At 39.7% G+C, this 19,415-nt stretch overlaps 1 protein-coding gene across 1 annotated transcript; it reads left to right on the top strand.

Moving 5' to 3' along the window:
- The first annotated feature begins 1,657 nt into the window (after nt 1-1,657).
- Nucleotides 1,658-17,992, top strand: LOC118772907 (PX domain-containing protein 1-like). The gene is made up of 5 exons (XM_036521566.1): nt 1,658-2,134; nt 13,567-13,658; nt 13,737-13,854; nt 14,070-14,181; nt 15,472-17,992. The coding sequence occupies exons 1-5, from the start codon at nt 1,879-1,881 to the stop codon at nt 15,587-15,589; spliced, it is 696 nt and encodes a 231-aa protein (XP_036377459.1). The 5' UTR covers nt 1,658-1,878; the 3' UTR covers nt 15,590-17,992.
- Nucleotides 17,993-19,415: the final 1,423 nt, after the last annotated feature.

Consider the following 19,415-nt stretch of genomic DNA (forward strand, 5'->3'; position numbering starts at 1 on the left):
ATTTACAGATGACTTATGGTACATATGGTGGCTGGGTGTTGTTAGGGCGTTGCTGGGTGGTTGCCAAAGTGTTGCTAAGTGGTTGCTAGGGTGTTGCTATGCGGTTGCTAGGGCGTTGTTGGGTGGTTGCCAGGGTGTTGCTAAGTTGTTGCTAGGTGGTTGCTAAGGTGTTGCTAAGTGGTTGCTAGGGTAAACAATATGGTTGCTAGGGACACACCCACCTTTGGTGAGTGTTGGGTCACATGACCCAAAGCAACATTTCAGGTCCTGTGGTTATTGGTCAAATGGTGATCCAGTGGTAAGACTTTGAAAAATGAACTGAAGTGAATGGGAGGATGGAGGGATGAATAAAAGAGTAAAAGACGAGTGCGGAGTCAGCATGGGTTTCAGTGAGTGTTGGGTGGCATGACCTGAGCCAGCATATGAGGTACTGTGACCGTAGGCTGAAAGGTGACCGAGCGGTAAGACTTTGAAAAATGAATTGAAGTCAATGGGAGGATGGAGGGATGAGTGAATGACAAAAAGACGAGTGCGGGTCAAGATGGTCTTGGATGAGTGTTGGGTGATTTGTCCCGAGGCAGCACGTGAGGCATGGTGGCTATGGGGTGAAAGGTGAGCGAGTGGGAAGGCTATGAAGTATTTTGAAAATGAATGGGAGTCTATGGGAAAAAAGGGATGAAAAAACGACAAAAACCGAAGAACGAGTGCAGGGACAGCTCGGGGTCAGACCAGACGGGTTACAGTTGGTTTGGGATCGATATCTTGAAAACTGAGGGAGGAGAAGCGGGACAAAATTTGGTGGAATAAGAAGAAGAAGAAGAAGGAAACTATCGGATAACAATAGTTTGCTTGCAATGCTTTGCATTGCAATCACACTAATAAATGTGGAATCTTTTTCGTACTTTTGTACTTGACAATGTGTGCACTACATTGCTAATAAATTGTTTGAACAAGTGAAAAACGAGCTTTATTTGACACTTCAACCAAGTATTTAATTAACGTACTGAAGTAAAATTAGAGTAGAAGCAACACTGAACAAGCAGGTAACACTGATGGGAATAATTTAGCTTTAACACTGAAACAGAGTTAGCAGAGAGAGTGGAAACACCACTAATAGTGTTGATCAACCGTTGGTGTTAAATTAAAACTACACTCATCAGTGACTTAAGTAACACTAGAAGTGTTATTTTTCAACACTAGTCAGTGTTAAACCTACACTTGAAAATCAACACTATCGTAAGAGTAATTTTTACTCTATTTGGAATGGGACCATATATTATCCGAAACGGTGTTAAAATCAACTCTCTAAGAGTATATATATAACAATGTTAAATTTACTGTGCACGACGCTTTAACATAATGGGGGACACGTGAAAACGGATCTGGAGATTTCACTTTTCTGTTACATTGCTCTAAATGTTTGACATGCATTTACGGTAGAGGGACTTGGGATTTTTGTATGACTTTATTTATTTATTTATTTTTCAAAAAAAAAAAAAAAAAAAAAACCGAATTTCTGTGGAAAATGGTCACATCCTCGTTGAATGAGGGTTGGCAAGTGTCTTTGTTGTTTTCTTGGTCCTACCCTCTCCCGGTCTGTGTCATTGCCACGTTTAAAATTGCGTATGCACTGTAGTGAGCAGCAGATACAGACGAGTAACATTTCGAGACCTTTGTAACAGAGCAACGTCAGAAGTTTAAAACGAGGAACTGAGCGTTTCACCAGTGGTATGCGTCAAGAAGAAATAATATATTTTTGTGCAATAACTTGGTATTTCTGGATCGGGGCGGACAAGGCTGCTCAGCTCCTTCGGAAAACTTGACAGGAGCGCCAAGGTTCTTGAGTAGGCTAGAGAATGCTGGACTAAATGCGACGGAATGGCATCGGCGGTTTTCGAGGGCACGTCGCTGGTGAACATGTTTGTCAAAGATTGTTGGGTGAACGGTATCCGGCGGCTGATTATCAGCCAACGAGGAGAGGAAGAGCAGTTCTTTGAGATTAGGGCTGAGTGGTCGGACAGAAACATTTTATACTTGCATCGGAGTTATTCTGATTTGGGAAGGCTATTTAAGAGGCTTGTGCAATCCTTTCCCGAGGACAGAAGAGACTTCTCCAAGTCGCCCCTCATCGAAGGTTTGTAGCCTGCGTTTTACAAGGACAGCGTGCATTTGAGATATTTATTTAAATTATATACACGTTGTATGGCCGTGTATGCCCGTATGTGAGCAATCTGATGGAACCTAACTTTTTAACGGCATACATTTCTAGTTGCTACATTGCTACACGATAATTATGGTATTAAACTGAATTAATGAAACCATAGTGGTAGTTTTTGTTACATTGCATAGGCTATTGCAACAGATCAAACTAATTTCAATAAACAAATAAAATCATACAAAAGACAGTAGTTTTTGAAAAATCATAACATAAAATGATGTGATAACTCTGATATTGATATTGTTGATATTATTAAGAGCTTCGGTTACAGCGGACGTATAGGTAACGAAATAAGTGTCTTGACTTGTTTCCTTTGTCAAGATGCTGTTTAACATATTGAATAATAGGCCAACTTCAGAGCAGACTAACCTTAAAATCCTGAGTAAACCTCTAACTAAACTTAAAATCCTGAGTTACTTTAAAAAAAATTCTCCTGCAGCCAACAACATACGGCACTACCTCCACTTGTCAGTCTCGGGTGCTACACTTACTCACAATGGGTTCCAGTCCTACTTTCGAGAACCTCTTCATAGAAAGACCGTATGTCGCCCCCTGTCGCATTTTCGCGTAAACCCATGGTAGTTTTAAATTAAATATTTTGAGAAACTTCACGTGAACGCAGAACTGTCATTGAAGCGCTGTTTAATGCCACATCCACGACCCGAAACGACAGACCCTTGGACAGATGACCTTTCTTATCCATTTTTTATAATTACAAAAGCACGATCCCTATTTATTTGGTCTTATCACTCTGTAGCATGCAGATTTGAAGCATTACAGCACTGCCAACTGTCGTAGTGGAGTATTTTAGCTGTAATTTAATTTAGTGTCGCATCCTATCAGCTGAAAACAGTCTAGCATTCCATCATAAAACACATAACTGGAGCCTTTCGACAATAAACCGCACCACAGTTGAAAAAGCCGCTGTTCTACAGGGCTTGCTGGTCGCCATATTCAGATAAATGAATGTAATAATTCAGCCATTCGAATATTTGTTCTGTTTTTGTACTGTGGCATTCTATGTCCCCACCAATTACTCAAAGCAAGTTCAGTTCATTCACAGACTGGTGTATGCAAATATTTATAAATAAATAAATAAATGATCAAATAGAACAACTAACAATTGACAGAGGCAGTGTTCCAACAGCACTCCTTTTCTGACTGAAAAGTAAACGAAACTGATTAATGAGACAATTGTTCCTACAGTTGAATCCTCTAATCAGAAATTAGAAAAAGCAGTGTGGTCGACTGTGTCTCGGACTTTACACTTTTAGTGAAAATTAGCAGCGTTAAGCTTCCAGGGACCACAGTTATTAGCATTCATTGTGTTATGTTTTACAAAGTTGTGCTGGAATTGATTTGGCTAAACTAATTATTACTTTCTGTGTTTTTGATTGATAAGTATGTTGTATTTACACTGACCATAATCTAATTGGCTGTAAATTATTCAACAAAAATGTATTTGCTGAGTGGGCCAGTAATAATTCTACTGCATTTAGAGCTGGAGATGAGATATCTCAAATGGAGACCCACGCTGTTGTGCTTCTTCACTGAAAGGGTCCATTGGAATATGCATTAATAACTGTGTCATGTAGAGAAAATGCAAAGATGCTTGCTGGCACTCTCACATCAACACATGCATATCTCTCTGCATCAGCGTTGAAGTCCAGCTCTTCTCTGTAATCATGCAGTGGAGCTATATTCAGGGCTTGGCCTCAAAACAGTCACTCTCTATATGCAAGTTAACTTCTTTATGGGGAAAAATAGCAGTGTCCCACCAGGGACTCAAACACATGACCATGTGGTGCAGGGCTGTATGCTCCAACATCCACACTGCAGCTCCAGCGTTGCCATGCAGTGGCTGCTAGCTGGCAGAGGTCCTAGAGGGTGCCATGCCTGTGACCACATGGCACTGTTTCAATGCCATCTGTTTGGCTCTGCTGCCTTCCTGTGTCTTCTGAAACAACCAGCCAAGACTTGGGCCCTGCAGCTGCACAGGATAGGTGTGAAGCAAATGCTTATAGAGATGTCTCACTCCATTTGTTGCTTTCTCAGTTCCCCTAATCTGTCACATGCTGTTTGCCACAGCAGACCACTTCACACTTACAGGCCCCTGTTGCAACACAGATTGAAGTCTGCCAGGGTGCTAGTGTGTATAATTGTGTCAGTGGTCTGATGGACAACAGTTTAAATCTTTTCCCATCATAGTTTTTTTTTTTTTGTTCTCATCAAGGAGTCGATACTTAATTTGCATCTGTCTGATTGCAACTGCCCTGAGGGCTGTGTCTGAGCTCACAGACTGAGATTCACTCCTTTCTCGCCTCTACTGTAGGGGCAGCTTGTTTCCCAGTGTCTGTGTGCTACCTAAGGAATGGGACAGCAGGGCAGCGTGCAGTTTGGGCCTGGCATGATTGGGAGAAGGTGATGCATCAGGCTGAATTAAAGACCCGCTTCCTAACTTAAGCTCCCCTCCCTCCTCAGTGGCCTGCCTGCACAGTGTGTGAGCCAAGAACGTAGGCATGCTGGACATTCACGGAACAGTGCTGCTGCCGAACATGAGAGCAACAAATGAATGAGCGATGAGTGTGGCTATGAGAAAGACAGGCGGGACAGTTTGGGGAGTATTACATGTGTTTACTGAGCAGATGCCCTTCATTATGGGGAATTACAAGGCATAGATTGGGCATATATTTATTCAGCTGGGCACTTTACTGAGGCAATTCAGGTTAAGCACCGTGTTCAAGAGTAAACATACAATGCCCCACTGAGGATTCATGCCTCCAACCTTATGGTTATGTGTATGGATACACTGAAAGAGCGCTGCAGATCAACAAAGTCCTCTTATGGGAACAGCAGGAGGCCAAGGTGGAGTTAGAGTTCATGTACCATATTCATGAAACAATATTAGAAGAAAAATAGTACAGTCTGGGTAAATGTAACAGTTGGACACAGAAAAATTCATGAAGCCTTTTAGGTGTTAAGAAGGGAAAAAAGTAGTGAGCACCAGTAAGGACTCTAAACAATGTTAGAGTGGCTGATAGTTTGAAGCGATTTGCTGCAGCAGGTCATCGGCAACCACAACGAGATTTCAGCTGTCATCGAAGATGGAGTGTCCTTGAGGATTACTGTGAAAATGAATGAATTACATTAAACTGGGCAGGGATTCTGGTCATGAAAGATTCAGAGGCATTTCACATATTGCACTGAAATTCTAGCCAATCACCTATTGATGTTTCACTTACAGGCAAAAAAAATCACGGGATTGTATGTTTTCGCATCAGTTAAATGCTACCCATCTACTTCTCTGACAACAGAACGTAGTTTTCATGATGAATTTCAATGTCCAACATGCAAATGAAATTGTGTCAGAATCAGAATTGTGTAATTCCTATGAGCAGTCAGCTCATTGAAGGCAAATTGTTTGTTTTGTTGGAAAATAAAACTGCCAAAATCTAAAAACAGTGGAACTGCAGCCAAATCATGGTTTATGTATGCTTTGGCGTGCAATTATAAATGTGCCTTTATCAATCATTGAATAGCATCAGAAGTAACAGCGTATATTGACAGTGATTCTAGCAATAATCCTTTTTTAACACAAGCCTTCTTATTTTCATTAATGGGCTCTGCGGCTACATTTTTTTATATTGATTTCTTTTGCAGCAGCACATCATAACCTAGAATGGGTCTGATGAAATGAGACCCTTCCCAGAATATAAGAGGTGACAGTACTGCAAGACTTAGCAAACATGAAACTATCCAAAAGTGGGTTAGTGTCGCCCACCACTAAATATATTTAGACAGTTTGTTTTAGCAAGATGCTAAATATGTATTTATGTCAATAATTTGAATAGAGCACGTATATGGTTCAGTTTGCTTTTCCTATGCTGCTAAGGGCTGACAATACTGTGTATGTGTGTGTTTGTGTTTACAGTTAGATTTGCGGTGATACTAGAAATGCATAAAGCATGGGGATGTTCTCATGATGATGTTCTCTACAGCTGATGGCACAGTATTTCACAATGGAAGGGTAACAGTGAACAGTGAAATACCTGTGACTACTTGGAACATGATATGGGTCTTCATATTCATGAGCGTCGCATGGCTTCCTTGCAGTGGCATAAGGCACAGATTCTCTTATCTGAAAGATCTAGTTTTCCGCTGTTAATTACTCACAGCACCTGGCCCCTGAACTGCAACTGAAAGGAATTGGTTTTGATCAGTGGGTGCGACCAAGCTATTGTTGTTGCGCTATGTACTTTATAAAGATGAGCACAGTAAGTGTCTAGCAGGATGACTGCAATGAAACTGCTGAATCTATGAAATGAATCAATATGTAATATGTTCTGAAAGGAGAAATATCAGAGATAGACAGATTCAGCGCATGTGTGTGTGTAATACTAAACCTCTTTGCTGTAAAGCATTTCTGTGGCCTGTAATTAACAGCACAAGGTGCTGCACTTCAAAAAGCAAACTCAGTTCCAACATAAAGACTGGTGGCTACCCAGGCCCAGACAAGTCTTATAGCAGAAATCACTGGTTGGAGGAACTCAATATCCAATAGCACATTAGGTGGACTTGATGCCATGGTAATTGCAAACTTATTTATGCAATCCATTAATTGCTTCCAAACTAATTAGGCAATGTGGGACTGTGGGCCTGTCTGATATTTCCTCTATCATGAATTACTGCTACCTTTATTGAAAGAAAAGACTGAAACATGGGAGCTCTTAACGTTGAGATTTAGAGCAAAAAACCTCTGCGCTGAGGACCAGATGCTACTGTGACACTGAATGCTGAATTCACACATTGGCTTCTGTCCAAAAAAAGAAAGTATGAAAGCTCGCTGTAATGACAACATCACTGCCATGGTCTTTCCAAAGCAACTACAGTGTTATCTAATACCCATCAGAAATGCAGACATGGGAATATTTCAACTTTCAATGGAAATATATATGAGTTCTGTTGTGCTCAACAAAACAATAATATATTCTGTGGCAGATATGACATTTTAGTTATGCAGACCATAACTCATAGTTACTGTGGTCACATCAGGTAAAAAAAAAATAAATAAATAAAATAAATCTGGCCATTATCGCATCTGCAAAAAATCAGAACTATGAAGCATTTAAAAGTCCTCTGTTAACTTAGCCTTAATGTCCATGTGTGACTATTTGTGCAAACATTGCATATCAAGTGTGTAAGCATCAGTCTGCCCTCTTGTGCAAGTGTGTGGTTACAGAAGTGTATGTGCTTCTGTAGTTTCTGTAGTACTGTGATCATCCAGTTGAATCGTGCCCTTCCTCAGACCCCATTAGAGCAGTACGTGTTGTGATGGTCTCATTGACATGGTTTTACCTCAGTAACTCCCACTGGTGTATTATATAGGAGGAGTCAGCCTTTATGCTAAACGGGTAAACAGTGACTTGATACTGGTTGACATCAACCATTAACCAAGTTTGTAATCTGCTTGTGTAGGATGACACATTACTGTGTCTGATCTGTTAACAGAGAAGACCATTGAAATAAATGGTGTAGCAACAATGTGGCAATGATAGGGTGTTGCTCGTCTTCCTGCTCCTGACCTCAATTGGTGACTTTGCTGCACAGTGACTTGCCTGCTTGTTACCGCTTATAAACCTAAAGTAGGGAAGGACAGCTATCAAAGAATATGACAACACACTGCCCCAGTTTGGATTATGAAGTCACAACTACACTCCACAAGTTTAGAATTTCCACCAGCACAGAATAGAGAATTAATAATGATGTGCCCTTGACATGAGATTCAAACTTAGAGAGCTGACTTTCAAAACATAATGTAGACTATTGACATGACTGCCATTTGGCTTAGACTGTACTACCTCTGGATAACAATGTCCAAAATTGTGTTGGAAGATGCTTTCCAGCTTCTGATTGAAACATGTATAAATCCTTAATGCAGTTCCTGAAAATCATGAACTATCTGGTAACCACCATTTGCTGATGGTTATTCATATGTCAGAATTACATGGCAGCAGCTTTTCCACAGAAATAGTAAAAGTGTGGCTTACCAATGCAGGAATCAGGAAGTTTTCATTAAGGAGGGCCACTGAAATAGTAATAACAATTCAGCATCTAAACAATCTCAAGTGCACACCCACTGCAAAATTCTGAGGACTGTCAGAATGCAGATACTTGCTTCAGCAGGATCTCACAGTCATGCCCCATATCGACAGTTCCTATAGGAAGAAGCCTGAACTGTTTCCAGAGAAGAATACGCGCCTTAAGTTTTTCATGCTTTCTTTAGATGACACTACTTAACATAAATATAAAATAAAACTAAAGACAATGTAGAGATCAAACAAATAATTTATGATTATTTTAAATTCATGTTTCTGTCTGCTCTAGTGGGGTTGTTATTTTTGAACTCTGAAATATCTACCCTGACAGAACTAACGTGTTACTTGTCAAACGTGCTTTTCATTTTAATGTATGGACTCCAGTAATAGTTTTACACAGAGATCATCACAGTCAACATGTTAATAAGATGATGGTGGTCTGTGTTGATACTGACAGTGACACTTATTTTGGAGACCAGGCTGGTGTGGTTGTAGTCTCAGCACGTAGTAGAGGAGAACAGGAGCGTGTGAGCCACACCACACAGCATCCCAGTGGACTGTGAATAGCTTAAGGTAGGCACAGAATGATCGATCTGCGGTTGTTTTCTGGCTTTGTGAATTTGCCTTGCAGTGGACCTGCCCTGTGTCCAAGGGGCATGTTTGCACACGGGGCTGTTTTACTCCAAAGAGGTCAGGAAAAGCAGATAGGGCCTCCATTTATGAAAGAGTGATATGTCTCAGATGAGGACTGGAAGATAACCATGGATGCCAACGTTGTCATGTATGATGTAAACAGATTCAAGTCTGAATCAGAAAGGAAAAACCCCAAACCTAAGTAAACTGATGTCATCATAGTTGGCCCATTTGCAAAGAAAATCAGTGTACCAATAGTGTAATGTATGATCTTGTCACTGTCTCAGAAGAAAGTGCTCAGAAAGTTCATGTTCTCAGTTAAGCATGTTGCTTTTCTCTGTAAAATATTATCACTGGGAAGGGTAATGGCACTGATTGACAGAGTTGGGAACATAATTTTTACAGGCCCCCCCCCCCAAAACCAACAACACGTCCATCTGAATAGTTTATGGTGATGTGTGGTTTTAAATTTCATTCGCTTATTATTTTAAATATTTTGAATTTTTTTTCAAATTTTTTTCACCCACACACACACACACACATCCACAATAGAGTCTGTAAAATGACTATAATTTGATCGTTTTGGAAGTGAACAATCAGGTCTGTAAAATTATCTTCATTGTACAGATTTAACAATGTCTTTCACCATAAGGCGTCATTTATGCTGGGGATGCTGGGGACGCTGGGGACATGTCCCCACCATTTTTTTGTCGTGGTCCATTTCGTCCCCACCACGTTAAAAAGGTGTGAACACGTCAAACCAGCACTTTTCAAAAAAACTGACGCACATGTCTTTCACTAAACTGTGGTCAAATGTAAATATTTGACATCTTTTCAGATGGAGGGAAACGTCAATACGGGACATTCAAAGCTCAGTATTTGTCAATATTTGATGTTTTAAAGGGTAAACAAGATTTGATGCAACAGTGTCTTTTACTGTACTCACAAATACCATGCGAATATTTTAGAAACGTTGACATACATGAGGTAGTCATGCAATAATACATTATTGTACAATAGTATGATTGTGTGGAACTGTATTATATCATAATATATGATTTTGGAAATATGTTACTTTAACATGGCATCAAATACAAGAATTGTAAAAAACAAAATCATTGCTCTACAGTACAGTAGTATTAGCATTGTTGAATCATATTTCCTAGATTCTGTGTTCAAATCTTCAAATGCCATGTCATGTTTTTCTTCACATTCAACACAGCACCAGACATCCAGGGTGCAAAATATGGGGGGGTCTCGGGGGGGTCCGAGACCCCTTGATTGACACTTGAGACCCTCTGAAAGCCTCAACAGCAAAATATTGGGGGGGTCACTGGAAAAATCTTTAAAAAATTATTTGTCACTTGCAATTGTCACTAAAAATGTCAACCCTTAAAGCCTGACAGACGCAGCCTGTGTCCAAATTCACATCCCTTCTTCTTGGGTGAATTGCTTACGAAGTATTCATCACTAACGATGCCAGACGCTTGTCTATGCGACAAAGTGTTGGCGAGAAAAATTATTTTGAATTTACATCAAATGTAATCATAGTTACAATCTGCATACAGCTCTGCATCCATCTCCACACCCATTACTCTTGTTTGAATTACTCATGAACTTGTCATTGCATAAATATGGAACACATATCACAAGAAAGAGCGGAACCAGAACTTTGTAATGATGCTGTTAGTCACACACTTACCCTTTCCGATGATACTAGATGTCTCTCTGTGCGACAAAGCATTGTCAAGTAATCCGGTTCTGAAATCACAGCAAATTTCCGCACTGACATTACATCCCACTTTGTAAGAAAATTAAACACAATAATATTAACGTATTTGCTTTTCATTGCAATGATTCAAGAGTTGTGGTCAAAAGACGTGCGCAGGTGTTTTTCCTGGGAAACTCCCGTAATTTGCATGGCAACTTTATTATGAATAATTGTCATACACGGATGACAATTTGTATGTTTGTCTGATGTTACCCAAGTTGTCAGATCGTCTGTGAAACACAGTCTACACACACAATCCACACACTACATACAATTATTTATTTACTTATGTATTTACTATCCAACCTCCCCCCCCCACGCCGAAAAAACCTCCCATATATTGAAACCTAAATGTTGGCAGGTATAGGTAGGGGGGACCCCCCGACTGCCTCCGGGTATTTCGCACACTGCAGACATCACATATGTTTCCCTCAACTTCAAAAAACATCAAAGTTTGATGTTTAAGCCATGATACCAGTTTGCTGTAATTGTGCAAAAAATAATTTGAAAACAATAGCCTGTGAATAATTACCATGCTGAGATTTACTGTTGACATCTTGAAAGTACAAACAGTTTATTATAGCTATATGCCAGTTAATTGCAAAATTCTGTAGGCAGTCAGTCCTAATTGACTTTTTATAAGGGCATATTCAAGCGCATATATAGTTTAACCAAACTCAACTAAATGAGAAACATCCCCAAGTGTACCCCTAAACACCCTGAAGACGATTTAATTATGTTTTAATCACTAAATCCCTCCTCACTACGAGGGTGATGTCACCATCACAAACCTGTTGTAATCTGATGAGACCTGTTACATCAGCCTTGCTGTGGAGCGTGCCCTTTCTATAAGTGGCCTAGAGTGCAGTTCTGTGGGGGTATAAGTTGCATCAGAAAACATGACCTCATTACAACAGAACAGGCATGCTTTCAGATGTGGGAGGAGATGGCTGTTATTTTCGTCATTTATTTATTTTTTTAATGGCTTGCTCCACTGCTCAAGCACAACGTCTGTTAACACTCAACGTTAACATTTGTTAACTTCTCATTTCTACTGCTTTGATGATTTGTTAATACGTTTGTATATAAATTATGTATACACTGTCCTACCAAAAGACACGGGAAACCCCATTTGATTGCAGAAAATTGGGTGTGACTACGGGTGTGACCACTCTGGGTGTGAAGGGAATAACACTGGAACATTGCAGTGGCCAGTAGAGACTCTGACCTCAACCCAACAGAACATCTTCGGGCTGAACTGACTTAGGACATGGCCAAGGCGGCCCTCTTCAACAGTGTAGCTTACTAATACGTTAAAAGAGGGGTGGAATACAGTACCACCAGCTTTCTGCCAGAAATTTGTAGACAGTCTTCCACGACACATTGAAAGGCCAAAGATCTTCATTTCTGGGAAGAAAGGCATGTTTAATTAATACCTGTATATACCATGTATATACACATATACACACAGTACTTAAATGCACACACAGTATTTACATTTGTCTAAGAAACTAATTTCAATACATATTTATATATTTCAATTTCATATACATATATATATACACACACACACTATATGGACAAAAGTATTCGGACGCCTGACCATTACACCAACAGGGACTGTAATGACATTGTATTCAATATACTTTAATATGGAGTTGGTCCCCCTTTTACAGCTATAACAGCTTCCACTCTTCTTGGAAGGCTTTCCACAAGATTTTGGAGTGTTTCTGTGGGAATTTGTGCCCATGCATTCTGTAGAGCTTTTATGAGGTCAGGCACTGATGCTGGATGAGAAGGCCTGGCTCGCGATCTCCATTCCAGTTCATCCCAAAGGTGCTCGATGGGGTTGAGGTCAGGGCTCTGTGCGGGCCAGTCAAGTTCTTCCACACCGAACTCATCAAACCATGTCTTTATAGTCCTTGCTTTGTGCACTGGGGCACAGTCATGTTGGAATAGAAAAGGGCCTTCCCCAAAATGTTGCGGTGATGCGGCGTTTCCGATAATCCCAAAAAAGAAGGCTACTGGGTAAAATGTGGGATATACAATCAGTAAAGTTCGTATATAGTGTGTTCCATCTTTTGAAAGATCTGTTTAATGAGGGCGTCCGGAAACCCTCTGCTTTCCTGAAAGAACAGAATATGAAAGATGGTTGTTTTAATAAGACAGAGTGGTGTGGGTACACTTTATCACTTAGTTTAGTCACTTAGAATTAGTTTATCTATATTAACCTATGCACAACTCTGTGCATGTGTCTGTTGTGCATAGGTTACTATAGCTGTTATTATGTGATTAGGCTCAGTAAATGCCCAGATTTTAAAAAAATGCATTAAATAGAGAGATGCCAAAGTACATTGTGAATGAAAAGGTTATTTAGCTACCTTTTTCCTGCTACTCTCTTTTTTCCTTGTGGCAACTATTTTGGCCCATGAATTGGGCTCACTGCACTGAACCTTTTGTCTGAGACCTTTGGACTTGGATAAAGTTTGGGCTGGGAAGGTCAAGGCTTGCCTGTATAGTTTGAATGGTGACTGTTGGGTGTTGACTCCGATTGCAAAATTATGTCACGGGTTCATGCTGTAGTTTTCAGATGGAACCAAAACATTGTGATATAATATACTTGACACACACACACACACAATGAGAAAGCAGGCCCTTTGCTGTTTTAGGAGGTGGTGTTTTTCAATTTTCAAATGCTTTTAGTGTAGACTGGGAAAGACTGTAGCCTAATCATAGTTTTACATAGATTTGCTCTGGTATAGGCTACACAGTCAAGACCAGGATGTCTTCTGGTGTGTGAAACCATAATTAAATATAATGCTAATGATTGTGCATTCATGATTCAACAGGGCTGGTAAGGATTAAAGAAGCCAGTGACATTGAGGTCCGTCTGAATGAAGTGGAGAGACTACTGAAGAATGCCATCAACATGCCCTGGAAGGTTAGTCCCTCTGTCTAATCTAATCCAAGTCACAACCATCACAGTATGATGTGAGTGATATGTGCTGGTGGTAATTAGTATTCTAGGTCAGAGGTGGTTCTGACGTTCTTTGAGCGATCTCCGTTGGATCAGGTGCTTAAAAATGACAACGTTCACAAGATCCAGCCATGCTTCCAGAGTCCAGTGAAGATATCAGGTATAATGTGACACAGTCTGCCTGTGATCTGCCATTATTATTCTGAGACCCAAGGGCAAAATTCCTTTGGTTTTTAGTCATACAATTTTCAGATGTCTTAATTGACTCTTATATATTTGTATATATTTACATTTATTTCACATTTCTTGAATGTAAAAATTTCAGAATGTACTACCAAAAGGTTCAAAGTGATTTTGACAGATGTGCTTTCACAGAGATCATGAGATCCAATGGGTTCTGTTTGGCTAACACGGAGACCATTGTATATGATGAAAGTCTGGCTCACGAAAAGGAGAGACCTTCATCCACAGACTCAGCAGAACATCCGTGAGTTGTTTATCAGTCATTCTGAATTCGTAATTGATGATTGAATACATATATTAATTCAATGTTGTACCTGTTTATTAATATATTATCATTTGTAATAGATACATTTATCATGGGCTCAGATACTGTGACTTTACACTTTACTAATTTATATTTCACATTATATTCATCCATGGTACTAGCTGGTTTGTTAGCTACAGGCAATGTTATTATTAATTCAATTATTAATTCCTGATAGTGATAGCAAAAAAAGAGAGAAATACTCATAATAAAAGCCTGGATTTAAAGAAGGTGCATTTGTGTTCAAAGAATTAACTAACAAAATCAAATTGTTTATCAGAAAATCAAAATTGTCGTACTCCGCATTTCTACAGAATACAATTTATATACACAGAGAAACATTGTACATTGTAAATTTGACAAAGCAAAATTAGTGACACCTGATGAGGAAATTGAGTGAGTCATGAGAGAAAATACAAGTGATTCTCAAAATAGGGTGAGGCAGTAGGATAGCATGAAAAGGATGCTGTATAGAAAAGGGACATGCTCACCAGTTTCTCGCATGGGATTGGGGAGGGAGGGAACTCTCTGCTTGTGGTCTGGCTGTATTATGATTACGCAGTACTGCTCTTAACCATTATTAATTTAACCAAATTTCTTTTAATCACTTGAATTTGTACAGCATTAAATTGAGTAGTTGAAGGGAATGCAACGTGTGCAGCTCCTCTGAAAAAAGCCGATTAATTTGGACTGCAGCGTTACTTAAGCTTTTAATGTCCCACTCATGGTTGACCACGTTCATCTAAGCGTCATCTATAAACGTGTTGCTAATCCCAACAAACCATATTGCATGTGATGTGTGTGGCTGGGATTCTTGGAATGCAGTCTGTTCCCAGGGTCCTGTGTTCACAGGAAGTGGCTCAGAATGGCACCTCCTTCCCTGGGTGTGATCGGATGCAGGGGGTGCATGCCGAGCACACTCATAGTCCTTGGAGTGTAATTGAAACCCCTAATATCAATCTGCCTTCCCAGTATTACAGCTACATGTGTTCACAAGAAGGTGTCACACTTCAAAAAAAGAGAATGTAATTCACTATATGGGCTGTGCAACATGATTGGTGCTTTGGTCTTATGAAGCTTTATATTTTGTGTAAATTTGGTGACTTCTGTGTTTTTCACCTTTTGTTCATTGTCTTAAGAGTACTAGGCTTGAGAATAAATGGCGTTCAATTTGAAGTATTGCATTATGTCCAATGTATACATTGAAATGTTTTGTTTGAACCATTCCAGGTTTGAGAACGATGGGAACTTTCTGACTGGGGAGCCCGACAACAGTGTTGACGAGGCATATGTCACCAACTTGTCTTACTACCACCTGGTACCCTTTGAGACCGATATCCTCGAGTGACACGTGCAGGCAACGTCCTTACCTGAGAGCAGAAACAAATATTGAGGCCAGCTGCCGTCCCAGGTGCATACAGAAGCTGTGCAAACATCGATGCCACTGCAGAAGCATTACTTGTCATTTTGGGGTTGTTGCTGCAAATCAGAGAAGAATGGCTCTCTGGCTGTGTAGAGACTGTGGTCCACAAGATGAACAGTGTTCATGAGCCCATTCCATCTGTGCCACAAAAGGATGGACCACCTGCCTGTTCTCCATGTCACCAATGTGCCTCATCTCTACAAGGAAACACATACATGTGTGCGTACATAGCATCCCTCTGTGGCTCTTTGCCTCTGTGTTAAGCTGCTTTCCCAGAACAGCACTTCCAGCTCCAATCCTGTTCACATAGTCCAGTTTGGACATCGGTGGAAGAAAAGACTGGCATGCGTTCCTCAGGGCAGTGCTCACCTGCATTTTATTTCAAAAAGCCTCACGATAGGTTTGGTGTTAAAAAAATCACCGTGTAACTTAATACAGCGTCCTCCACAGACAATTTTATAACACACGTTGTAATGCACAACAGCAAGGATGTACAATGAGCGTTACTAATTAAGTACGTGAAAAGATGCTGCCACCTAGCAACTTTCATTCTTCCTCAGGATTCTCCTTTCCATCATGGAAATTGGATGTGGACTATGTGGGGCTCCACATGCTTGTGGGGCTGGTGCTCCAGGAACCATTGCCAGTGCCATTGCATAATTTGGAATGTCAACATGGTGTGAAGGATGACTTGACATACAGTGTGGCCTCTCTCTTACCGCTATCATCATTTGATCCTTTCTCCCCTCTGAGTGCGGCCTAATTACTCTTGAGAAGAGTGTCATTGGAAGAGACTGCCTGGATTCCTCTCCGTCAGGTCATAAAGATAGTTCTGCTTTCCTGTGCTGTCTCACAGATAACCAAGACTAATCAAACATAGCAAACTTCAAATTCAGATACTTGTTTTAAAAATCCCAAACTGCACTTCCTTAACTTGATAAGTATTGTGTAAGATTTTTGTGTTGTTGTCAAAGTGCTGCTTCTGCTGTATCTGTAGTGGGGGCTGAATAGGGCTTTGGCTTTTGTGAGAGTTGGTTTATTATGCAAAAGCTTCCCTGAAGCCAGACAAGATGACGGTGATGCCAGTGTAGGATTATTACACTTGCTTCAATGGGTAAAGGAGAAGCTCTTTCTTTATCTGTAGAAAGCATTCGCTAGCTTTGTGTGGCAAACAAGCAAATATGCATATTGATTTATTTACAGAAACATCTCTCCAAAATGGAAAAGGGAGCTATTGATGTTTAAGAATGTAATGATAACTGGAACAAACCCAATTTGAGTAGAAGTGGGAAGTGGTTAATTTTTTGGTTTATCCTGAACTTTGACTGTGGAATGTATGATAGTGTTTAATTTTTTGCCCTTATTTTTATACACAGTTATGATTTTGCTGCTAGTGAAGTTATTGAAAAATGATGAAGAAACATAACATTTCTTTAAATGTGTCACTCAAAGTTAAGGACAAAGCACACAGTGGTTAGATTGGATACAGCCCCTAGTCTGTATGCTCATAAATTGAAATGACTATGTTAGTGTTTATTAGCTGAAAGCCCATATGTCTCATCCCACGTCACAGTCAGTCATTGGTTCAGGCAGGTTCTTGCTGGAATATGTATAAGTGATAAGTGTTTAACTTGGAGGGTTTCTGTGCTCGAGGCTTCCTCAGAGTCTGCTCTTCACCTGCAGCATGTGTGTACTCCATCTGCATAGTGTCTCAACTGAAGGGTCTGCCTTCCTGAATAAGCTCTTCTTTCTGGGCAGCTTTCTTAGCACACTCAGATACTTGGCACCGGAGCCCTGCACCCATCCTCAGCAGGTCTGTTTAGTAAAGCAGTCATGTCTGCTGCTCACCCGTGAGAAAGAGCTGTTCTTTTTTCAGGATGTGAAAAGATTCCTTTGTGTGTTTTTCTCTGGCTCATTCTCCCTCTTTTCTTTTTGACAGTTGCCTGCATGTAGAACACACCACATCCTAGAATATGTAAAATATATCAGAAAATCTGTTTGGAGATATTTTGTTCTGAATTAATTCAAATGCTGTCTGTTGCCTTCATGTTCTTTGGTTGTGAGTGATATCAGTACAAAACATGCTTCTTCTCCTGAGGTTCTTTGTACATGCTGCTTTGTTATGATTGATGAATTAGGCCTTTCACGGTATCTCAGTTCAGTCTGTATTTGTGACAGCTAGTCATGCCAAAGATGAGCTGGATTGCTCGGTTATCAGGTGTGACTTGATTGTGACTTGGAATTCTTATCCAACTCTATCTGACTCAAGTAATATGGATTCAGACATGGAGCCCTGTACCATAAGAGCTTATGGTTAATAATAGGCAAATAGAATAAATTACCTGAAAGATTTTTACACTAAAATTGTAATTTAATATAATGGGAAAGATATTTATTTTTGTAGTTACATTATCGATACATCTGAAACAAAAACCTTCTCTGTTCATTAAGGTAAATGTTCTGTTTTCAAGATTCTCTGCTTCTATGCCTGTAGTCAACAAGAAAACTTTGTGCAGTGTACAGTATATTCATAGAATGGACCTGTCTATGTGTGGAATGGACTTTTTTTTACATCCATAATGGTAGTGAACATTTAAACATAGCAGCTCAGTGTTACTGCTTGTGTAAATGCATAATAAAACTGCTCAATAGTTGTCATCAATTATTAACATGTAACATATCGATTAAAAGTAACTTGTAATGAAATGATGTGATTATTGAGGTATCATTGAACCTTTCCTCCTTAATTGCACAGTTCTGTCACAGTAACTGAACATTTGAACAGAGTCTCATACACATTTTAGCAGAACTCAAACTTTGCAAGAAAGAAGTTAGACAAAACTGTGCGGCTGGATCATAATTTAGATTGGATAATAATTACATTTTGATAATAAAATGTTTCTGATGGGAACATGATGAAAATTTCCATTTCATTGCCAAAAATTAGATTTATTTAAAGATATTTACTTATAACTGGGAGAAGAAGTTTGAATCTCTTGAGTTGAGGGATGCTTTATGTTTCATGTTTTCACAACACTTTATCAGTTTGTATTTTCTATAATGTACAAAAAGTGTGTGTACAACCAACCAATCAAACAAACATAATACTTGGCTCAAACTGTTGCAATCTATAATAAACGTACTACTTAGATTGAATTAAATCGTATTTATGTAACAGTGCCACCTTGTGGTTAATGTGATTATTCTTATTTTCTTCAAACTGACAGTGAGATCTTAAACTGCTTTACTTATTGTTGGTTGCTCAACTTGTTGTTGTCCTTTGAGGATTTCAAGCATTTCCTAACAACACACACACACACACACACACACACACACACACACACACACACACATACACATCCAAAATGCATAACTTACAAGACTAAAACAAATTTGATAAATAAAACACCTATTATTATAACCACACTGTAAGTGTCCATTTGAATGCCCTCTCATGCTGAATGCTCCTCTACAACTGGTACACTGGCAATGGCCAGTGTCATTTGTCTTTTCACTTTGAAATTCCTTGTAAAGTACAGGGAAATACTTGTCATTCAGAGCAGAAACATGGAATGAAACTATTAGGTATTGGCGAGACTAATATAACCATTGCAACCATTAATGGGATTTACTAACTGGATTTAACAATGGAGCAGTGCAAGAGAGATCCAGAAACCTACAGTACAACAGTACCCCATGACATGACATTTCTTTCATGACAAAGTGGAGTTTGAGTTTGCTGAGGGTACAG

This window comes from Megalops cyprinoides, chromosome 2 (genome assembly GCF_013368585.1).
Source record: "Megalops cyprinoides isolate fMegCyp1 chromosome 2, fMegCyp1.pri, whole genome shotgun sequence".
Lineage (NCBI taxonomy): Eukaryota > Metazoa > Chordata > Actinopteri > Elopiformes > Megalopidae > Megalops > Megalops cyprinoides.